Source organism: Filicampus tigris, chromosome 16 (genome assembly GCF_054856515.1).
Source record: "Filicampus tigris isolate MCC_2025a chromosome 16, RoL_Ftig_1.0, whole genome shotgun sequence".
NCBI lineage: Eukaryota > Metazoa > Chordata > Actinopteri > Syngnathiformes > Syngnathidae > Filicampus > Filicampus tigris.
The window spans coordinates 1,968,683-1,991,580 of NC_141232.1; the positions used below are offsets into that span (position 1 = coordinate 1,968,683).

Consider the following 22,898-nt stretch of genomic DNA (forward strand, 5'->3'; position numbering starts at 1 on the left):
ACATTTCAGATAGTTAGTATTGGATGTCAATGTTTCCTGCCTTGTTGGATCAATAATTAGATGCTCATATATTAATCTAAGTTTGTAAGTTATTGGTGTGAGTGACAAAGCACAAGGATGTGATGTTTTCATCAGAACGTTTATTTCAACAGTTCAGCTGTACAAGAGTTTAGGAGGCTGCCGTCTGGACAGACTGGCCTCTCTGCGCCGACACTCTGGTGTGGGTCTTGGCCAGGTGGTCAGTGAACTCCTGGAGGGGAAAAAGAAAAGAGCAAGATTGATCAGTCAGAATAAAGACAAATTTACTTCTGGCTTGAGGAGTGAGCAATGAAACAAGTGCTATGCGTTCAGACCTGGTAGGGTGACTTGGTGAAGACGGTGTCTTTCCAGAGGTCAGGAGTCAGGTAGCTGTAAGTCTTGGAGATGGCATCAAAGGTGGCCTTGGCTGTAGGAGTAAGAAGAATTTGATTCTAACGTGATTCTACAAAGTTTCCCCGCAGTAGTTTATTTGGACAAAGTGTCAGGCGTCAGTAAGATGACCAGAAGAAACCACATAGAGTCAGTCTGCTGTGAATTACATGCACGCCCCTTTCTGTCTCTCCATTTAACGACAACCACACCACGGGCAAAGGTGAAGCTGAGCAGAGCAAGGAGAAAGATGAGCTCAAGACACCCAAACCCAAATATAAGAAAGAAAGAAAAAAAAGTGTTTCCAAGTTGCAGTGTTACCTCAACTTAACCCAACATGTTTTAGGTTATAAATCATCAAGACCAATTTTATTACCATTTTAATGTGTTTTGGGGGTTGTAGAGAATAGCTTCATTGTTCCATTGCTTTCAGTAGGGAAAGACAATTTAAGATGAAGAATTGAAATCAAGGCACCACCGTATATAGAGGTTCACCGTTGCCCCTAGCGATAAACAAGGGTTCACTTAGAATTTACCAAAGTTGCCGAGTGTGGCAGTGCAGCCCCTGGCGGAGGTGTAGCAGTCGTCGATTCCGGCCATCATGAGCAGCTTCTTGGGCACGGGGGCCGACACGATACCGGTACCACGGGGCGCCGGGATGAGACGCACCAGCACGGAGCCGCAACGGCCCGTCACCTTGCAGGGTACAGTGTGTGGCTTGCCGATTTTGTTACCCCAGTAGCCCCTCCTAACGGGCACGATTGACAGCTTGGCCAGGATGATGGCGCCTCGGATGGCGGTGGCCACCTCCTTGGAGCACTTGACTCCCAGGCCCACGTGGCCGTTGTAGTCGCCGATTGCAACAAAGGCCTGTGATGAAAAACGCATGTTCACATGTGGAACTCCACTTTGGGGGGTAAGAAGGCGAAAAAGAAGGGGGGGGGGAGAGAGAGAGAGAGAGAAAGAAAAAAAAAATCACATCCCAAATGGCAATGACTGAGTGTTCACCTTGAATCTGGTGCGCTGACCAGCCCTGGTCTGCTTCTGGACAGGCATGATCTTCAGCACCTCATCTTTCAGACCGGACCCCAAGAAGAAGTCAATGATTTCAGACTCCTGCCAAGTTAAAAATAAAAGATGTGTGCAATTTAAGACTCCACATAGGAGCATAATACAAGTCAGAACTGAATTATGTTACGAGTTTTCTATGCATTTTATGCTCACAGATGTTGTTGTGTTCAGTATGTTTACAATGCAGCCAAAGGGGACTTGACAGGACAATCATCAAATACAACATATTTTAAAGGAATGATTTGGGTTGACTTCCCGTTTGAAAGTGTTTAGCAAACTTGAAGTATCCGTTTATTTCATAAACTAAACATGCACAGAACTAACTTACCTTGATGGGCAGAGAGTACAGATAGATCTCCTCCAGGGACTTGATCTTCATGTCCTTAACCAGGCGGCCCAGCTTAGTGACTGGCACCCACTACAAAGGGAAATATTCAAATTATGTCGACTCGATATAAGTGAGTGCTTTCAAACAAGTAGAAAAGGTGGTCCACTCACTTCCTTGTCTTCGGCTTTGCCTCCCCGGGCACCGCGGCCTCTTCCGCGGCCTCTGCCGCGTCCACGGCCCCGACCACGGCCACCAGGGCCAAAACCTCCGCGAAAGCCTCCCCTACCACCGGCGTCGTCCGCCATTTGCTGTGGAATAAAACGCCATACATCACTTGAAGCCGAAAAAGAAACGCGTTCGGGACAACTTTGAAGTAGTCGTGATATAGGTGACTAAAGCGCATGAGTTTCGCCGCCATATTGGGAGTAAAAAGAACGACACAATTGGGCTCACAATGTATGAAAACGCTCACTAATATCGTCAGTTTCACTAAATAATATATCGTCACGTTAGTTTCTGCCTGTCAGTGATAGGACTGAGATGAGGATGTGTAAGATTTTGATGGATTATGCGTTCAAATGTAAACACTTCGTAGTACTTACGTGATCGTTAATACAGGAAGAAGACCTGACCGCGGGCCCACTGGGTTTTATATATATGAAACATCGCGATACTTAGAAGATCTCGCCACATACTGACTCGTAGTGGCAACCTTTCGCTACAACAGCTTTCAGAAGCGCAAAAAAGCACGAATACTGTTTGTATTATTTACTTCAATAATTTGAAATTGATTAAATCAAAATAATCATTTGGAATATTTGAACCTCACTTCATAAGAATTTACTTAAGTGAGCAACAGTATACATAAACATTGTGGTTACAAAACATTGCACCTATAAATGTTATTACTGTATTTGATACATCATACAATAAATGGCTTCCAGCAACACCTTTTTTTCAGTGCTGGAGTCAAAGTTTTACATATTTTGTTTGAATATAAAAAGTGTGTGTGAGGGCGGGGACATTTCTGTTAATACTGTATGGCTATCCCCTAACTTAGAAGGCATTTCAGACATGTTTTCATTTCTTAAAGATTTCAATAAATACTTTAGTGTCTCAAAAAGACACATTCTTGACCTGTATTTTCCTTTAAAAAATAAATAAAGTAAAATCCAACCAATAAACAACAGTTGCATGTTTAGTGATCCCTGTTTTATTTACAATATCTTACAAATGCACTCAATTGAATGTGATGATAAACCAATCTGCATATTCCAACACAATGAACTGAACACATTCTTCCCTCTACTGTCAGCCATCGCTGCTAAATCTCGTCCCTGTGGATCTGGAGCTGCCCTCTCCCAAGTCCTCGTCCACCTTGTGCAGTTCGTCCATCACCTGCAGACTCTCGCATATCAGCCCGATTTGCCTCTTCATATGCGCCATGGTGTTCTGCATCCTCCTCATCTTCCTGTGCAGGGCGGCGGCGATGGCCCCGTGGTTCCTGCTCTTGGCCTGGTACTGCAGCTTGAGCTGCATGTAGCAGTTGTGCTGAGCCCGCGTGCGGTGGGAGAGTACGGTGCCGCAGCCCATGTGGCACGGCTGGCGCCAGTGCTCACAGTGGCGTGCGTGGGTCTCCAGGTCGCGGCGAAGGAGCTGCGCCCGGCACCCGGCGTATGGGCAAGGGACCAGCTCGAACAAGCAGTTCAGGCTGTGGCAGTACTGCTCCGAGAGGGCGAATGTCGCTGCGCAGCCGCGGATCTCGTTCTTACACTGTAAAAGACATTACATAACAAAATCATTTGATTTTTTTTTCTCGATAAACCCCTTCTTAACATAAATCGTAATGACTATTTATTTTTTTGTTGTCACAATTTTCCATGATTGCTGACTTCAAACTCAATTTGTTGTTAAAAATATATGACAATAAATGAAAACAATTTGGGACAATTGTTTTTCAGTAAGCAAAATAGCTCTCTATAATTTTGTATTTTAGGGAAACCATATTCAGTAGTAATGACAATTGAATAGAATGGAAAGAATTTTGCGCACCATGATTACTTCATTGCTGTTCCTTCTAGTGTACACAACTTCGCCACAGGGGGCAGTGTACTACAGTCATGAAAATACAAACGAAGACGGCTTTCACAACTACTGTAAGTGACTCAGTAAAACTGCAGTCATATAAGTTACTTTTTGCAGAGGATAAAGAGGCATATGGGCATAACAAAGAGATATTATAAGAAATAAATATCTATAAACTACACAAATGAATTTTACCAGGTCGATGCGAACATGAAGCATGAAGCTGATAATGATGAGGGAGAAAATAATAACAGGCTCCTTTTTACTACTTTGAAGGGCAAGGATTTTACTTTATTCTAGTTTTACTACAAAGTTGTTGATTTCTCTGTATTAATAACAAAGTGATGAATGTTGCACTATTACCTAAACACAACCTGAATAGTTAATAAAGGTTTTATGATGGCAACAGTTTGAATCGGGAACAAATGAATTTACTTTACATTATTTACTTTGGGGATATTTGTACAACAATTGCAGTATAAACCATATATGTACATATTGAATGGTAGAAACAAATACCTAAGATACTTTATGGTATGGTTTAAGATTAAATTATCAAGCAAAATGGCTAGTAATTTTGTTAGATCCATCATAATCACAATGGACTAAATAAATTACTTCAATCTAATCCTCATTTGAGCAACTTTCTCCAATTAATTGCTGACTGAATTACAGTAAACGTGATCCCCAGCATACAGTACTGTCTCTAGTCTTTCTAAGGCCTACCTTTATCTTCATGCGTCCTATGGACTTGCTGAGTTTGAACATGACAAAGATCATGCATGCGTTAATCGGCTTTCGGCAGCAGGGGCACGTCTCCTGTCTAACGACGAGAAACAACAGTGACTCAACAGTTGCTTTGAAACATTTGACAGTACTCCATGTTTGCTTGTACCTTTTGAGCCACTGTAAAATGCATTTCTTGCAGAAGACGTGGTGGCACGCCGCCCGAACGGGGCACCGCAGGACCCCCTGGCATATGGTGCAGATGAGATCGTAGTCTGGGGTGTCCACAAACTGCTCCACGTCATAGCCGCCACTCTGCGACTGCGATGACACATCTGCATCCGTCTGGACGGTGACAACATCAATAGAGAAAGAAAAGGAAAACTTTACAACAGGTTGCAGGGAGGAGATATTTGCATCAACATGTTGGAACGAGTCAATTGTCAATCGGCTCAGGTCCCAAGATTTCCAGGGGTCTCCAAACATCTCACAAGAACCACTAAAAGTTGTATTCGATTTAAACCTTCAAAACACATCACAATGCTTAATCTATGATAACACTGGTCACAGCAAATGGCAGTGCTGGCTTTTCTGTCCCTAAACGTATTTTTGGCGTTGTCTAAAAAGATGACTTTACTTTTTTCTAACACATCCGGTTTTTGAGATATTTTCTTTTTTTGTTTGTTTTTAAATTTGACCAATAAAAGCTTCCACAATATGGATTTGACCTTGAGTTGTTATTTATAGTTTCTGAAAATAAATAAAACATTCATATTAATACTATGAAAACCTGATGTGCTAGAGAGGGCAGGGTTACTGCGCATGTGCAATCTTTATTCAGGAAAAGGGTAGCAAACCAACTTCAAATTTGAACCATTTATATTTGCATTTCATTGCATTTAATTCTGATTTTTAATCCCATAATTGGAATGTGACGTTTTTGTTGAGTTACTGTAGTGAAAACCTGAACCCAAACAGTATAATTTGAAATTGAATTTATTACGAATTGAAAGGACACTTGACACTTGAAACCAAAATTAAGATTATTAAATTGGGTTTTGGATTTTCCATCCCTGGTCTTCATTAAAGTTTTCAATGTAAAGGCTGTATGGCGAAGCGGAATTGTTCTGCCAACCATCAATGTGGTTCATTACGTTTTAAGAGACGTGCATGATATTACTGTCACATAATTTGTGAATAATGATGGTTATCCTTAGTTGACAATAAGAGCCTCTTAAAAAAGATCACAGAAAATCTAACAAACACGACTGGTAGTATTTAGGCAAAATTAAAATGAATGTGATAGAGAATGTTCATCATATCATCAATGAAACATTGGTTTAAAAAGTCTCTTTACTACTCACCATGTTGTTCGTTTCCACTATCCGTTATGTTTCCATTCCAGCAGCTTCACTCCACATCGACCAACGTAACGGCGTTGCGTTCACACCCGTGTTATCGTGACAAAACACGCATACGTGAACATTCCTGACACAACACGAGGGAGGTACCATGTGCAAGTACCCGGACTGCGCAGCGCAGTTCGGGGCGTGTTAAACGGAGCCATTTTGCCTCTGATTAATTGGAATGAAATCAATCCAAACGCGGCCTTATTAGGAAGAAAAACAACAAATAAAATAAAGGGCATTCCAAGTCTCAAAATCCGCCCACGCATACTTTCGAGCAAAAACCTGCATTTTTATTTGATCAGTACCAAAATGATTATATAACGCAACATCGTCAATTCACAGTGAACATTGGGTCTACCTGTCTTCATTTATAACCAGGATAAACTGTATTTTAGACATTTAATTTTTTACATTATTATGGATCACAGTTAGCTGATAACAAAACGTACAACTGTTAGAACACTGCAGCTGAATAATGACATATACTTGCCCGACCTGGACTTTAAGCAGATTTATTGTTATCCTCAACAAAAGAACACTAGAAAAATGAATACAGAAACAATCAACACCCAGACATTTATTCCAAGCATTCCAAATCTAACGGTACAGTGCTTCAAAAATTAATTTGGGAATTTGAAATATGGCACATTCCTTCTGCTGGGGTGGCAATCGCTGCAGGGAAGGAGCCAGACTTTTCAGGAACAGATCATCCACTGAGGGTGACGGGGCTGGAACGTCGACACGCTGTCTCAAACAATACAGTAGGCGCTCCTCTAGCTTTGTTTCCTTCTCACCCTCTGGAGCGATCCTTTTACATCTCCCCTTTCCTGTGTGACATGGAAACACCATATTTTGTGATACAAAGCCGTTTGTAAAGTCGTTAAAGTATCAGACAACCAATAATGACAAGTGTGGAATACAGTAGTAGTCACTGAGAAAAGCATACCATGCTCTGGACCAACTTCTTGTGCTATTCGTGGCCCTTAGTCCTCTGCGGTGCCATCTTCGTCGCCCCCCTGGCCTACGTTACCACACGCCTCTCGCGGTAGCACACAGGCGTCAAGAAAAGATAGGGCCGCCGAGTGCTTTCACCTCTTCTTCTTTTGGTCCTTCTTTCTATCCCTTTAAATAAGTGTCCCGTAGCCCCTTCCATTTTCTGCGGCATTTCTACTCTGACAGAAAAAAAGCGTATGACCATCGCAGATCAACCAAGTCAGACAGTGTGTTTGTATCTCAGGTGGGCGGTGGTTGGTGTCACTGTAAACAACAGACAACAAGTACAATAAATCTACTTACCAGATACGCCAACTTCCTTGCTCACCGTTCTCCAGGCCAGCTGTCTTTCCGTACGGTCCCCGTAATGGGAGCAGGAGTTATCATAAAGTACCGGGTGGCCACAAACAGCATGGATAATTTTAGCCTCCATGTTTTCATCGACAATCTTAACATTCAACAATTCTAACAGCGTCGCCTGTATATGACGTAAACCATCTCGACCAAATCAGCAGCGTTCCTACTGAAGACGTACAATCATTGCGACTCAACTATCAACATGCGGATAAGATGTGTTGCTTGGAGGCAACGTGCGGGCTAACAAATCCTCAATTTCAGTGAGCGTTTTCGACATAGCGTAACAGTTTAAGCTTGTGTCGCAAACATTATGGCGAATATCAACTTACACTTCAAAACAAAGTAAGTTTGAGTTCCGACGCACGAGCTGGTGGCTCCACTCGATGAACCAAGCTAAGCTAATTGTAGCAACAACTCACCGTCTTCTACAATTCTGTCATCCTTTTACAGTTATGCTGTCTCTAGTAAGATTGAGCCTTTCTACAAAGGAGGAAAAGTGCAGGTATAGTCTCAAGTTGTTTATTCAAAAGTCAACATTTACTAGTTCAGGGCAAACGTGTTTTACAATAAAAGTCAATTAAATCAGCAAATTGACCCGTTAAACCTTTTGCTTTATTTCTTTGATAGATCAGCAAAGATGAAAAATACATCTTTTGCACATGTGGCTCTCGTGTCAATGTTTTGGAGATCGGCACAGGCAAGATTGTCCACAGCATTGAGCATGTAAGGCCGAAACACACCCTAGCAGTGACAGCACTGTGATCTGACATTTGCGTTTTATGAATTTTTATGAATCTTATGAATTTGTTCAGGATGATCTAGAGGACATCACATCGTTTGCGCTAAGCTGCGACGACGAGGTAAGCTTGCATGCTTTTTTGGTCATCCATCTTGAATGGAAACAATGCTTTTGGCTGTGGAGAAGTTAATTGTGTTTGTGTTTCGCGCCCTTCCACAGATGCTGGTGACAGCCAGCAGAGCGCTCCTGCTAAAGCAGTGGGACTGGAGGCAAGCACAGTGCACCCGCACTTGGAAGGCCATACACACTGTTCCTATAGCCAGCATGACTTTTGACTGCACCTCCACGCTATTGGCCACAGGTCCGCATTAATAATAATCACCTGTTATTTTTCTTGTTGCACTCATTTACCCTTGTTCGAAAGGAATTGCACGAATTCCATCAAGTGTCCTATATGTACTTTAAGGTGGCTGTGACGGCACTATTAAGCTCTGGGATGTGGTGAAGCAATACTGCACACATAATCTTAAAGGCTCTTCTGGTGTTGTACAGTAAGTGTGATATGCAACAGTTTTCTTGACCTTTCCATATATGCATGTCAGTACCTTCATGTCATTGACGCTTGAACTAAATAACAATAAATTTAACATCAATCATATGTGTACAGCCTGGTGGAGTTCCACCCAGACATTGGCCGTTTGCAGCTCTTCTCATCCTCCGTAGACTGCGGCATCCGACTGTGGGACCTGCACACCAGCCAGTGTGTGTGTGTGCTTCAGAGCCACTACAGCGCCGTCACTTCCCTCAGCTTCAGCCCCGATGGCGACACCATGATCAGGTACAAATGTTGTGTGTGGATATACGCAGTCCAATCACATGCATTGTCAGTCATTCCGTTTTCAAAGCAGCTTCAGGGTAAACACTTGTCTTTTAAAGCAAGAAAACGGTGAAGAAAATGGGATTTTAGCTGTGTGGTGATTCATATTTGTTTAAAATATAAGTCCTTTTCGCAAATCTATTTTATCAAGAAAGAATGCAGCAATCCACAAATGTTTTCGTGTAACATTTACTTATTGCTGAGTTGTGTCTTTTAAAATCAAATGGTAGTCAATTGTTGGCAAAATATTGAGGTCACTCATAATGCTTGCTATGCATGAGGATGCTTCTGACCTGGGCTCCAAGACATTTTCCTGTAATGGACCTCTTTAACTTTGGATTGGAATGCCATCTTCTGTCTTCCGTGCTGTGTTTTGTAATGTCACTCATGTTTTTGTGTTGTCCACATTTGTTGGTATGTAGTTCAGGGAGAGATAAGATCTGCACAGTGTGGGATCTGAAGAGCCGGACAGCTAAGAGAACTGTACCCGTCTATGAGGTAAGACTGCGGCCGCTATTGGATGTTACAAAAGAAAAACAAAAACTAGAATTGGCGTTGCGTCTTCTATTGATCTAAAACTTACATCTGATGCTGCAGCTCCACGACTTCATTCAGTGTGTGGCCTCTGTGTGCAGGCTGTGGAGGGCGTTGTGATCCTACCTGTGAAAAAAGACCTCTCGAAAATAGGAGTCCAGAGCAGAGACTTGCATTTCATCACAGCTGGCAGCAAAGGTTCAGCCATGACCCGTTCCTAAATGTGCTAACAATATATTCCTACTCTCCGTTACATCAAAACTCTTTCCTACTGGCCCGTGCAGGGCTGTTGCGAGTGTGGGAGGCCAGCACGGCCCGCTGCGTCTACAACCAGACCCTCCCGTCCAACCTCGGCCCTTCCTCGGAGGATGAGGAGGAGACGGATGACGACCCCCGCAGTCTAACGCACTTGCTTCACCTGCCAGCCTCTGCCAGGCTGGCCACCGTCACTGCGGAGCACAACATTGTCCTCTACCAGCTGCCTGCTCTCAGCACACAGCAGCAGGTGAGCCATGAGTGACATGCATCTGGATACTTAAGTTAGATAGAGAAACATATGCAAGTGGTGCAAAAATTCTGCCTTTGATGCGGAGGGTATTTATTTAATAGGTCCAGTAAGGTTTGGCTTTCAAATAGTCTTTTGTTTGTGGTCTTCCAGTCACATTGCCTAACCTAATTTCTTGAAGTTGTTTTTGAAATCAGCCCCCCATTGGTTTTGAATGGTAACCTACAGTGGATATAAAAAGTCTACACACCCCAGTTCAAATGGCAGGTTTTTGTGGACACATTTTCCCACATGTTGGGGAGATGTAGTTGAAGCATGATGGAGGCAGCGTTGTACATTGGGGCTGTTTTTCTTCAACTGGAACTGGGGCCTTAGACAAGGTGGATGGAACTATGAACAATTCCAAAAGGCCAGCAACTCATTGCCACTATAATCAACTGAAACGTCCTGCTTTCCTCTTGAAGCTACCTTTTGCATGACTGTATTTGGTAGTACAAGTCATAGCAAAAGCGTGATACCTAGCAGGAAGACACCCACTTCTCTAATATGAGTTCTTTCCCGCAGTTTGTGGGTTACAGTGATGAAGTGCTGGATGTGAAATTCCTGGGTCAAAACGACAGCCACATCGTGGTGGCCACCAACAGCTGCCAGCTCAAAGTGTTTGAGCTGCTCACCAACACCTGCCAGATCCTCTACGGCCACTCGGGTGAGTGGCCAGCAGATGGCAGCGTGGGCATGCACATTGAGATGTAACAGTCGAGAACAGTACGCTTTAGTCACATCGTTGCGAGAGTGGTCAGCAATGAATGTATTACGTTTTTACTCACTTGAACATTGAACTGCAAATATGTTCCATTTCCTGGTGCTGTTATTTAATAGTAAGGGTCGTGCCGTAACAGTGGAAACATGATGCAACAATTATGTAACAAGGCTTGACATGGTTTACACACACATTTACAATTTTACGCAACGTTGGTCTTATGAATGAAGACAATGCTGTGATGCTTGACTACTGAATGAGCAGGTTGACGTAATGTTGTTCTTTTCTATCACATTTCCTCCCTCGCAGATACTGTCCTGTCATTGGACGTGTTTAAAAAAGGCTTTGTCTTTGCAAGCTGCGCAAAGGTGAGCACACGCCTATGCCTGACATAAGGACACTTTTCCAGCAAGTCATGTAATGTCATGTGGCGTGTTCATTCCACAGGACAGATCAGTGCGTGTGTGGCACATGGATGCTGACAGCGGCCACGTCCGCTGCGTGGCCTTCGGCTCTAGCCACTCCAACGCTGTGGGCTCCATTTCCTGTTCCAGGTAACATTCAGCCCCGTTAAACATTTAAGTTTCAAATGTGGCCACCACCGTTCCCTGATCCCAACACTATTGAGAACCTGGGGATTCAGAGTCATAATATGTCATAGAAATATGTAGTTCCTTACAACATTTTTTTTTTTTTAAACAGTTGTGCATAATAATTGAGAAGATTGTATTTCTTGAATAAAAAAATACTGTTGTCAGCATTAGTAGTATTGATTTTTACAAAAAAACATGCACGTTATAGAGCCTAATGGATTTCGTGCTTGATTAGGAAACATAATCATTGTGAATACCATGGACCTGGCCGGGATGTCAAATTCATGTTTTGTACCGGTAGTTATGGTTTCCCTCGAAGGGCCGTTATGATCAAAATCATCTTAACGTATATCATATTGTTACATAAACACAAGTCCCATATAATTCCATTGTTAGTTTGAAATCAGAAGTCATGAAAAATTGTTGCACTGTTGTTCATTAAAGTGGAAGGCAACCCCCAAAAAGTCTTTACAAGAATATGTTCTATGCAGGCCCATTAGTCGAAACACGGCATTCTGGTTAATATTATGTTTGTGGAATATGCATTAAGCAGTAAAATTTACCCGTTTTTGGCCATCTCAGGGGGTGGCCATTTTGCCACTTGTTGTCGACTGAAAAAGACATCACAGTTGCTCAGGTAATGACCAATCATGGCTCAGCTTCAGAAAACAGGTGAGCCGTGATTGGTCATTACCTGGGCAACTGTGATGTCATTTTCAGTCGACAGAAGTGACAAAATAGCCGCCCCCTGAGATGGCTAAAAACGGGTGGATTTTGCTCCTTAACTCATAATCCACAAACACGATATTAATCAGAATGCCACGTTTAGACTAGTGAAGGCGCATAGAACATATTGCAAAAAATTTCTTCCAGTTGACTTCCCCTTTTAGTCTTAAGAAGAATTTACGTACAAAACAACAAATCCATTTAGCAAGTAACATAACGTAGACAAACTTAATTTTCTTTAGTTGGTCATCTGAAATCATGCGACACCTGTGAAGTAGTCGCTTTAGGAAAATGAACATCCATCCATCCATCCATCCATGAACACAGTGTAGACACCTTTGGACCCAAAACGGCTTGTTTTAAATCTGTTGGACATGAATGCACGTTTGTGTGTGTGCGCAGGTTGAAAACATCCTTCATCGTGTCCGGCAGTCAGGACTGTACAGTAAAGGTGTGGGATCTCCCTGCAGACTTATCCGCCACTGACACAGACTTGCATCAGCTGGCTGCACGTGCCACGGAAAAGGCGCACGATAAGGTACGCCGACACCGATCAACTTGAACAACCAGGAAGTTTCCATTTTTGTTTATCTTATTTATTGAATTGTTCGGTCAGGTGTGTCTTTGTATTGATGCCCTGACGTTGCGTCGGCATCTTGTGTGGATGTTGCAATCATAATTTTTCAGCCTGGCAATCTATTCAGGTTAATTGGCGTTCGAGTAATTAATACATATTGTTTGGATCAAGGATGTTGGCATGTCTGTCTCGCAGTTCTGACCTTCTGCGTTTGAATGTCAGTATTCATGTGTGGAGTTTGCATATTCTCCCCGTGCTTGTGCTGGTTTTCTCCAGGTACGCCTTCTTCCTCCCATTTCCAAAACATGCCTCTTGGGTTCATTAAAGACACTGCATTGTCAAACATACGTTTGAAGGCGACCTTTTCTTCATTATTTTTGTAAAACAGTACTTTGGAGTATTCCAAGTATCATTTCAGATGAGTGCATTCATTATTACAGAAACAAGAAAATATTTTGGTGATTAAAAATGCTTTTACTTCCCAAATATTTCCCCAAATTAAAACAGTTGAATATTTTTCCTCCGGGTGCGGCACACTGCTTTCAACACCAAAGGTCAGTCAAACGTGAGACACTGGTACAATCCAGTACATGGGCTTTAAAAAGTCGACACACTCTTCTTGTTCAAATGCCAGGACTATGTGATATAAAAAAAAATGACACCAAGATAAAATCATTTAAAAGCATTTTCCGGAAAATGCGTATTAGAACATCTTTCCTTTTTTGGGGACCTACCGCTCCTACCTACTAGAACAACTGAAATTCATTTGAAGTTAATCAGAGGCATTTGAAATGGCAGGTGTGTGCTTACTAGCATTTAATGTGACTTTGACTGTGGTTAATCAATGGGTTAATTCTGAACACAGCCACATCCCCAGTTAAAAGGGTGTGCACACTTGAGAAGCCGTATTATCTTAGTTGTCTATTTTTACTTTCCTCTCTTAAAGAGAAAGTCAACCCAAATATATTTTTTTCCAGAATATGTTCTATGCAGGCCCACTAGTTGCCGTGTTTAGACTAGTGGGCCTTCATAGAACATATTCTGGAAAAAAATGTTTTGGTTGACTTTTTCCCTTTAAAAAATGTTTTTTTTTCTTTCAGTTGAGTTGTACAAGTTATAGGTCACTAACGTGTAAAAGGCTTTAAAATTGTTTGTCATGGTCTGTTTTTTTTGTGTTTTTTTTCTACCGCAAAAATCTGGCCTTTGAACAGGGCTGTGTGACTTTTTCAATCCACTATAATAGGAAAAAGAAGAAGAAGAAGAATAGAGCAATAGGATTTAGGAGTAGGAGTATTGAGGGGTTATTTTATTTAAGCTAAGATAGCAATCTCAAGTCAAATGCAGTTATCAAACCTGCTCACAACAGTGGATTTCTTAATAACCTGAAAGCACAGTAGCTAATGTCAAAGATGGCAATTTAGAATAATTCGGAGGTGGAAAATAAGTCATTACAGAATTACAAATACTGCCCCAACCAGCATTTTACCACCCATTGTAGTAAATTGCCACCCATTGATGTTTCGCTATCCACCACGGCTTAGCGTTTATACTTTTTTTTTTTCCCCACTCTCAGGAAGGAACTTGATATTCACTTGTGTAGAAATTCTTTCGTTTCCTGGTTGTCGGGTGGAAAAAAAGGAAACCATGCTCGTGACATGGAATCTTGTTTGGTGGCGTTGCCAAGTTCATTCATTCTCAGAAGTCTACAGTGCTGTTGAGAGAAAAGAAACAGGAAATTCTACACTGTAATGAACATATCAGGTCAAAGAAATGTGTGAACAGAATGTTGCTGTTGTATAGTCAATATCATGACTTAAATCTGCATCGTGTAGACAAAGTTTGAGCACTCAACAGCATTATTCAACTTATGCAACAAATTATGTTCTGATTCCATTATCATTCGGTAGGGAGCAGACCTCCGCTAAGGCTGAATTTGACAAGTGGGGGGAAAATTAATAAAAAATAGAGTGCCGTATTTGAAGGATGTTATAATTTGTCATTTTCCTGATAATGATCCCTCAAAGGGAAATTCAATATACGCTCTGCTGTATATACCGGTATGTACCAGTGCTTCTCAATAAAATCACTGGGGATAAAATCACTGTGTATAGTGAACCTACATGTTAACTATTTTTAAAATTTAACTACTGAAAAAACCCCAACATTTTCCGTGACCACATTTGTTGTGTTTCATACAACACATGCAGGCGTGCACAAGTAAAAAAAGTGCCGCAAAACATTATGAAAGGACGAGTTATTGTTTCTGTGCTGAAGTAATGGTGACTAGCTGAAAATTGCTGCAGCCACACGAGGGATGAGCATTTGTCAACATTTCCTTCCAAATTTCAAAATGTAAGGATTGGTTATTTATGAATTCATCTTAGATGTCGGAAAATTCATCCAATTGAGGACAAGTAGTCGTACGCTGAGGAGTGCACTCCGTTTTGCATCAACTGCTTCAAGACACGGTTAATCAACAATCCATTCGAATCTGTCAACAGAATTCTGAACCAACAAATCAATTTTCATTCACATCTCTGACCTGCACCTTTTAGCCGGATCCTCATTGAAATTTAAGGGCTTTTATTTCTCATCTGAATAATGATTTGTGGCAATCTGTTATTTATTCCATCCTTCTAACTACCCCAAAAAGGGCAATCTAAAAATAATAGCTTTTGCTTTTCTACTGCAATTACACATCAAAGGTGGCAAAAATACACATACCCTCTACTTAGTAGAAGTACAGCTACTTGTGTAAAAAAGACTCCAGTTGAAGTACTGTTTCAATTCTTCTAGTTAATTAAAAGTAAAAAAGTCCAGACTCTGAAATGTACTACTTCATGACTAAAGTCAAAAGTAAAATTGCTTTTCACTATTACACCCAGTCAAGTAATGACATAAAGGTCTCATGTTGAGTCAATAGCCATAAAACAAAAGTGTCTTTTCTGACAAACGTCAGAGAAAGAAATACTCCAGTACAGGATAATCCACCACTGCTACATTTGATTATTTCAAAATTGGACTTCCTCATAAGATCATTGTAAATGTCATTGAACATCTCATTTGAAAGTGCAGAAAAGACCATCACAATCCTAAATTGTGTCACGGTTGTGCTACTGCAGGATATCAACAGCGTGGCCGTTTCTCCCAACGACAAGCTGCTGGCTTCTGGCTCGCAGGACCGCACGGCCAAGCTGTGGTCACTGGCAGGGGAGACCACCGTCGACTTGCTGGGAGTATTTCGGGGCCACCGGCGCGGCGTCTGGTCTGTGTGCTTCTCGCCCGCCGACCAGGTGCTGGCCACCTCCTCCGCTGACGGCACTTCGAAGCTGTGGGGCCTGCAGGACTTCAGCTGTCTTAAGGTGGGCCAGGGCACGCCTGCTCTACTCACAAAAATGAGAGTCGTGCATATGAGCATGCTGTTAAATTTGAATTGCTTGTAAAGTAAAAAAGGGTTTGTTGTTTTAAATAGACATTCGAGGGGCACGACGCGTCCGTGTTGAAGGTTGTCTTTGTGAGCCGAGGCACTCAGCTACTCAGCAGGTAAATTCGACACCTTTGTCACAATACATGAAGGTAACCAATTACTACACTTTATTAAAAAAAAAAAAAAAAACTTTCTTTGCTTTTTAAGTTTTAAAAACGACAATGCTTTGAATACAAATCTTTTTAATTTGAATTAACTGGACATAATGTTAATATTTTTCATTATTTCAGTGTTTGAAATTGTACTGTATTTATTTGTTTAATTTGAGCTAGATGGCTTCAGATATTTCTACTACCTAGCAATAACAACTCCACTGGCGCTCACTCCGCAGCGGCTCCGATGGTTTGGTGAAGCTTTGGACCATCAAGACCAACGAGTGTGTGAAGACTCTCGACGCCCACCAGGACAAGGTGTGGGGGCTCCACGCCAGCAAGAAAGACGACAAGATGGTGACCGGGTCGGCCGACTCCAACATCACCGTGTGGACGGTGAGCGATGGATTGATGGCTAGAAAGCTAAGAACTAAGACAAATAGATACTGAATGATAATTATATGGTAATACAATAAGATCAACCTGCTCACAATGTTTTATGGACTCCAAAATTGTACCTAAGTAGCTTAAGCGTCACCTAGCAAGCTAACTTGCTCACAGAACAGATAGCTATAAGCGGTACTGTATCTCATAATCGTGCCTAGCTAGCTTTAGCATAAACTAGTGAGCTAACTAGCTAACATGATCGATGCTAATTATATGAATGGACTTTCTCCAAACATATCAACTCAACATGCAGATTTCACAAAACTATTTATGTCTTAAGCCTTTGGATGCATTTAGCCTGCAGGACTGAATGCACAATTCCGACTCAATGCCTATATCAGATTTGTATTCATTTTTCAAACTCTGTTTTTACATTTACTTCTGTTTTCAAGTGACCCATTTTCGTCTTACATTAACCAAACACCCGCAACCACGTACACGGGCACATACCTGAAATATGTCCAAACGTTTACAAAGCTGAAACCAACGTCACATCAGATAAAAGGCGTGGAACGTAATTTTCCCGATGTGATGGTCTTACTTTTAGGTGTGTTTGCGTAGGCGTGTGTGTGCACAATTCATCAGTCTGCACATTTTAATGGCATGTGGTTCACACTCTCAGGCTAGTGTCATCTTACACTTCCTTCACATTGGCAGTTAAATCTGAGGCTGAAGTCCGATCTGAAGATATCCAATTCCAACCTATTTTCACCGTTTGCCAAACGGTGTGAACTGGGTCACAAGGAAGAAAGAAAATATCGGTATCTATACAAATGAAGAGGATTGCTTGAACCATGTTTGGGGGTGTCCTCAGTTTAGGACGGAGGTCCGTTTTACTTACCTGCACGAAAGAGAATTAAAGTGAAAGCTACCGTCAATCTCCATCCATCCATTTTCTACACCTGTGGACAATTTAGAGTCTTTCATGACACTAATATGGCCGTTTGGGAAAGAGGGAGGAAGACAAAAGGACATTTTACTTGATTCAAAACTGTTTAGTGTTTGCTTGCCACAACGATTGTTCAAATACATTAGCGTTGAAATATATTTTCAAAAAGACACACGTTTCTCAGTATTTTCTGGCATCTAAAATTAATCACTTCATAGATTGTTAAATTTGACCCACCTCTATTCTGGCCTACAGTAAACGTTGCTATGAAAAACACTTGTCAAACTTTAATATAAAAACAAAAATCAATGAGTGTGCCTTCTTGTGATGACGTATTAATAATAACAATGAAAAAAAGGGGCAGCTAACTAAAGAAGTCCACCAATGTTTTACTTTTTCCATGTGTTGTCATGAGACCATGTCAATACGCAGAATGATTTTGTGCCCACTCCCAGGACGTGACGGAAATTGAGCTGGCCGAGGAGCAGGCCAAGCAGGAGGATCAGATCATGAAGTAAGTCACCAGGCCACGCCAGCTTTTGCGGCACAAAATTGAAAAACAACCTGGGTCCCTCTTTTTAGCAAACATCTGATTGACTAGATTGCCGTTTTGGCTGTCATCCTGGTCTGTTGAGCGTGACAATACCTCGGGCTGAGAAGGCGACAGGTTGACTCCATGCTGAGCAATCACGCAGTCGGGGTTTCGCACGATGAAGCCTTTTCTTAGAACTAAGCGGACATGTGATCTTTTATCAACCCCAAGAGGTCGAATTATTTCCTGTTCTTGGCTTGAACATACTTTCACATTAATCTCCAGACAGTTGATATGACTTTGTAGAAAGATGGCAAAAGCTACAGCAGCAGTCGCACTAGGAGTCTCGTAATTTTCGCAACTTTCATCTTTGATATCGTATACAGTAACTGCCGTCAGTGATTTTGGTACCTTCAATAGTGAATCACAACAGTTGGTTTAATTAGATGACACAAGAATTTGAGACTTCGACATTTCATCTGTAGTAGTGATCAGATCATTTGTACACAGAAATGTAGACATTTGTCTACGTTATTTTTTACCTTTGAGTTGCTGCATGTTTCTACGTTCGCTTGCCGCTTGAACTGTCTGAACTTCTTTGCAAACATCATAAGCTGAGCAAGTTACTTCAGGCATTCCGTTTCAGAACGAGTTCTTTTCCTCATAACAGTCTGTTTTGTGGACAGAAAGCCAACAGAGGAAACAATCTGTCGCGCTCAGTGGATAGTGATGAGCAAACGTTGTTTGGGAGAAAACCTGGCCTGTTGAAACGCTGTTCTGTGTCCTTCCCCGTTTATGTGAAGGCAGCAGGAGTTGTCCAACCTGCTCCATGAGAAGAAATACCTGAAAGCGCTGGGCCTCGCCATCTCCTTGGACCAGCCGCACACCGTGCTGTCTGTAATTAAAGGTATTTAACCTTTGAATAACAGGTATTTTCTTTGTATGTCTTGCACTTGAATTAACCTGAAATGCGTTTGTTTCAGGGCAGAGTCTGCAATCTTTTTTTCCAGTGTGTGCGAGGAAGCATTTCCTCGAATTGTTTGGGCGACTGCTTACAATTTAATGCTCCCTCTAACACAGGCCTTTGCGGGTGAAAGTTGCCCTCTTTTTCACTCTTCCATAGTTTCCTCAATTCTACTTTGGATTTGAATGGACCTCCATTCATATGAATGTACTCCCACAAAAAAGGTGCGACCAAACCATGTTCGGTATGTTGGTCGCATCAGCGCTACCTGTGGAAAAGTTAAGTGTCGAGCCTTCAGGTGACATCATTCTGTTGCGACAATAAAAAACTGACAGAAAAATGTATTTTGACCTATAATTAATCATTCACTCGTTAGGCTGTCATTTCTCATTGTTGATGTCTGGTTTCGGTTGCTAAAACAAGTTCAGCTGTTTGCTTTGGCCTTTGACATGAGTGCAACAAGAGCAAACGGGAAAAGAGAGAAATATTTAGGCCATATTTGTACTTGAGGTGTCAAAACGTTTTCCATTTTAGCTCAAATCTGAGGTGATCTTCTGGCCACAATCTTTTGTGTCTGCTTTTTCTACGTGAAGAATGTCACGAGCACATGAGGAGCAATCTGGTTCAACAGGTTCCTGCATAGTCCCATGTCAGAACTTTATTGCCCTGTTCTACGGTCTGACGTCATTTGCGCACACGTTGAGTAACGTGGCATTGCGCAACGCGGCATTGCGCAACGCTGGCGTACAAATGCAAATGTGGCAGATGACTGTTTTGGAAATATAGAAGGGGTCCTGCTTTGTTATTGACTTAACTGACATGGAACAACTTCTGTTCTTTATAGCAATCCGTCAGGCGGAAGACAGTAGCGAGCTTCTGGAGAAGACAGTCTTGAAACTTCGAGTGGATCAGAAAGGTAAACGGAGATGAATGCAAAATCATCCATGACCTTGAAGTGAAGCTATTTATCGCGGGTGATGTTTTCCAAGCCCGCTGGAGTTAGGGCAAATCTGCAATATAGAGTGATCATAATCATTTACTGCATGAGCACTGTAAACGCTCATTCAAATTGGCCACTTGATATAGCAGCGGAACGCTCTAATCAGGAAGTATAAAAACTATGACAGACATGAGTGTGTAGCCCCCACTATTATAGAATCTTCCTGTATCCATCGTTTAGCCAAGACTAGCGCAATTTAACATATGAATGCACAATTTCAAAGTTGCGGAGTCAATCGATTGTCCCTTTTGCTCTCGTCTTGTCGTCTTTCTCAGAGTCACTGCTGCGTTACTGCGGGGTGTGGAACACGAATGCCAGGAATTGCCTGGATGCTCAGGCAGTCCTCAAGGTGCTGCTCACGCACCTCCCACCTGAGGAGCTCCTACAGTACCAGGGCGCCCGCACTGTGCTGGAGGGCCTCATACCGTACACAGGTCAGCAAATTCCCAGCGGCGGTCCGTGCAAAGGGTACCTGCCTGGGCTTTCAGTTGAGACAATAGAAACCATCAAAAGCAAGCCGGGAGGGGGTGCGGTTGTGGCAGTAAAACAGGCCAAAATAGTTCTGGAGCCCGATTAGAGACCGCCCAGTTTCTCCATAGTTGGATTTCTCCATCTCTAGTATGTCAATACAAATGCAAATGTGTCAATCTGGGTGAATAAAGTGACCTGATATGTGGAAGGAGGAGTAACTTCATGGCTCTTGGAAAGATATCGTTTTTTAATTTGAGCTTGTTCAAGCAGTGAAACACAAGACAGCATTGTTTCCAAAGCAGCTGAAGTCATCAGCGGGGATACCTGCCATAACAGTTACCGGTTTCTCCCTCACTCTGTAGCACTCACATACACTTATGTATGAGAGCTTGGCAGAACAAATTGAAACCACAAGATGTGCAAAATACAACGTTAGGTTTGTTGCCTTCTTAATTGGCTTATTCCGCCCTCAGAGAGACACATGCAGAGGATCGGCCGTCTCCTGCAGGCATCCATGTTCCTCAACTACATGTGGCAGAAGATGAGAGTAGCCGCAGCGCCATCCAGGTGAGGGATGATCATCTTTGCCATGACATCTGCAAGTCGAGGCTACTGCCAAACAAAGCAGAAAACACAGGAAATGCTTGTAATTTCCCCATCTTAATTCGAATGACTCAAATCAATAACATACCATTTGCAACATAAATACATCTATTGAGTGCATTGGTATAGAAGCCACACCCCCACTACGTAAATATATTCAAAAAGCCAAACTTTTTTCGCACGTAAGCCACACATATTACACATCCTGTGGTGCCCTCTCTAGTGTAGGCGACGTAGCCTGACGGTGGCAGTAGTGTGACTCAGGTAGAGTTGATCGATGTGAAGAAGAAATAGACAGTCGGCTAACTAAACTAAAGCTCAAGCTGAACTTCGGCAGTTCCACGGAGCAGAGAGACAATATGCCTGTAAGTATTGATGATGTTCTCCTTTTTTGATACCGCAGTGTTTCTGCTTAAGTTTGCTCAACTGTATTACTATGACATTTCCCATTTTATGCTAGCATTAAGCTAGCAGACTAATGCTAGGCTTATAAAGATGGCAGTGGTGCTGTGTTCGAATGAATTTAAATGAACATGTATGCCAAATAAATGTAAAAGAAGGTCAACTTTTTACATCATTGATGTGGCTTATACAACTCAATTGAGCACGTGCCTCTGATTAACCCCACATGAAGTTCGTCTGTTCTAGTCATCTTTTCTTGACTTTTTTTTCTCAAGCTAGAGAGAATTATGAACTTTTCCAAATAACTGTCATTGTTGGCACAAAAAGTTGCAACGTGCACATTTTTTACGAGATGGGAGAATTTAGGACTGATAAGAAGTGACTACAGTTATACACAGAAATGGATGAGTGTAATACGAATGTCCCATCCTCTCTACTAGCATGGGCCAAGATGAAGAAATGGACACCACACCTCTTGGCTCTGAATCCATTTTTATGATCGATAAGGATGGGGGAATGGGCAGCGGCAAAGACAAATGTGATGAGGACGATAGCGGAAATGAGGAAGAGCCAAACTGTCCCGCTGAGGAGGAAGAGGAAGATGACGACGAGAAGGTGAGCGCTGCCAAGAAAGCCTCCACGAATGGCAGTCACCTTCCAGAGAGGGAGGAGAGTTCTGAGGAGGAAGACGAGGAGCGGCATCAAATGACAGCGAAAGCTGCAAAATGTCTTGCCAATTTCTCTTTCCCACAAGACTCCACTCTCACGAGCTGACCGACACCGTCAAGTTCCCGTGCACACCTGCGGTCAACATTTTTTATTACCTGCAGCGTTCCATTGAGCAAGCAGAAGCAATGTTTTATTGTTTACACGTAGCAGCAAGAAGCAGCAGCTTACTAACAATGACTGTTTTGTTCTGCCCGATCGACCGGCTCTTCCACAGTCAAGCGAGGCGCTGCCTTTCGATTCTTTGTTGCGACTATGAAATAGCCATGTGCTTGTTGTTCTTTTGAATTAAAATCAAACAATCTGTACTTTAATACGAGCGGATCAGTGTCTGGAAATGTTCTTCATCCATAACACGAGGACGCAAATGTGACGTCTTTTCATGAACGAGCATCACTCGTGTCTCTTCCATAGCTGCAGCTGGCCTGGGATTGGACAAAAAGGTTCACAATGCAACGTTAGGGAACACATAATAATGGGGTCATTGTTAATCGTGTTTCATATAGCTGACGTTCATGCAGCTGCCAAGGGAAAGGTTCACAGCCGAATAGCAAGGAAATGATGTTACCATTGGTAGTGTAGTGGTTCATATAGCTG

General features: G+C 42.2%; 3 protein-coding genes across 5 annotated transcripts; 1 reads left to right on the forward strand and 2 right to left on the reverse strand.

Annotated features, from left to right (window-relative positions):
- Positions 1 to 120: 120 nt before the first annotated feature.
- Positions 121 to 2,496, reverse strand: rps2 (ribosomal protein S2). Its single transcript, XM_086054635.1, has 7 exons — positions 2,410 to 2,496; positions 1,978 to 2,115; positions 1,808 to 1,897; positions 1,417 to 1,524; positions 945 to 1,278; positions 354 to 445; positions 121 to 250 (listed from the first exon to the last, which is right to left on the reverse strand). The coding sequence occupies exons 2-7, from the start codon at positions 2,110 to 2,112 to the stop codon at positions 170 to 172; spliced, it is 840 nt and encodes a 279-aa protein (XP_085910761.1). The 5' UTR covers positions 2,113 to 2,115; positions 2,410 to 2,496; the 3' UTR covers positions 121 to 169.
- A 540-nt stretch (positions 2,497 to 3,036) lies between these two features.
- On the reverse strand, positions 3,037 to 7,527 carry rnf151 (ring finger protein 151). Of its 2 annotated transcripts, none has more exons than XM_086055268.1 (6): positions 7,324 to 7,527; positions 6,974 to 7,194; positions 5,983 to 6,854; positions 4,788 to 4,963; positions 4,619 to 4,715; positions 3,037 to 3,580 (listed from the first exon to the last, which is right to left on the reverse strand). In XM_086055268.1, the coding sequence occupies exons 3-6, from the start codon at positions 5,983 to 5,985 to the stop codon at positions 3,119 to 3,121; spliced, it is 738 nt and encodes a 245-aa protein (XP_085911394.1). In that variant the 5' UTR covers positions 5,986 to 6,854; positions 6,974 to 7,194; positions 7,324 to 7,527; the 3' UTR covers positions 3,037 to 3,118. The 2 variants fall into 2 exon arrangements, with proteins under 2 accessions (XP_085911394.1, XP_085911393.1); XM_086055267.1 differs by having other exon boundaries at positions 6,974 to 7,199.
- A 7-nt stretch (positions 7,528 to 7,534) lies between these two features.
- tbl3 (transducin beta like 3) lies at positions 7,535 to 22,620 on the forward strand. Of its 2 annotated transcripts, XR_015090087.1 has the most exons (24): positions 7,535 to 7,719; positions 7,828 to 7,879; positions 8,005 to 8,100; positions 8,190 to 8,237; positions 8,336 to 8,477; positions 8,583 to 8,667; positions 8,784 to 8,954; positions 9,416 to 9,491; positions 9,629 to 9,725; positions 9,812 to 10,032; positions 10,597 to 10,738; positions 11,102 to 11,160; positions 11,240 to 11,346; positions 12,514 to 12,649; positions 15,811 to 16,050; positions 16,161 to 16,231; positions 16,507 to 16,663; positions 18,059 to 18,117; positions 18,939 to 19,042; positions 19,944 to 20,015; positions 20,375 to 20,533; positions 21,044 to 21,137; positions 21,397 to 21,538; positions 22,016 to 22,163. XR_015090087.1 is itself a non-coding variant. In XM_086055264.1 (23 exons), the coding sequence occupies exons 1-23, from the start codon at positions 7,688 to 7,690 to the stop codon at positions 22,347 to 22,349; spliced, it is 2,754 nt and encodes a 917-aa protein (XP_085911390.1). In that variant the 5' UTR covers positions 7,536 to 7,687; the 3' UTR covers positions 22,350 to 22,620. The 2 variants fall into 2 exon arrangements, 1 of the variants encoding a protein (XP_085911390.1); XM_086055264.1 differs by lacking the exon at positions 21,397 to 21,538 and having other exon boundaries at positions 7,536 to 7,719; positions 22,016 to 22,620.
- Positions 22,621 to 22,898: the final 278 nt, after the last annotated feature.

What these genes read in the sequence shown, in the direction of transcription:
- rps2 (XM_086054635.1), bottom strand. Translation starts at nt 2,112, where the DNA reads ATGGCGGACGACGCCGGTGGTAGGGGAGGCTTTCGCGGAGGTTTTGGC. An exon ending in GCAAAGCCGAAGACAAGGAA is followed by an intron (nt 1,898 to 1,977) that starts GTGAGTGGACCA and finishes TTCCCTTTGTAG; the next exon opens with TGGGTGCCAGTCACTAAGCT. An exon ending in GTCAGCGCACCAGATTCAAG is followed by an intron (nt 1,279 to 1,416) that starts GTGAACACTCAG and finishes TTTTCATCACAG; the next exon opens with GCCTTTGTTGCAATCGGCGA.
- rnf151 (XM_086055268.1), bottom strand. An exon ending in ATTTTACAGTGGCTCAAAAG is followed by an intron (nt 4,716 to 4,787) that starts GTACAAGCAAAC and finishes TCTCGTCGTTAG; the next exon opens with ACAGGAGACGTGCCCCTGCT. An exon ending in TAGGACGCATGAAGATAAAG is followed by an intron (nt 3,581 to 4,618) that starts GTAGGCCTTAGA and finishes TGTCTTTTACAG; the next exon opens with TGTAAGAACGAGATCCGCGG.
- tbl3 (XM_086055264.1), top strand. Translation starts at nt 7,688, where the DNA reads ATGGCGAATATCAACTTACACTTCAAAACAAA. An exon ending in TTGTCCACAGCATTGAGCAT is followed by an intron (nt 8,101 to 8,189) that starts GTAAGGCCGAAA and finishes GAATTTGTTCAG; the next exon opens with GATGATCTAGAGGACATCAC. An exon ending in CTCTCAGCACACAGCAGCAG is followed by an intron (nt 10,033 to 10,596) that starts GTGAGCCATGAG and finishes TCTTTCCCGCAG; the next exon opens with TTTGTGGGTTACAGTGATGA.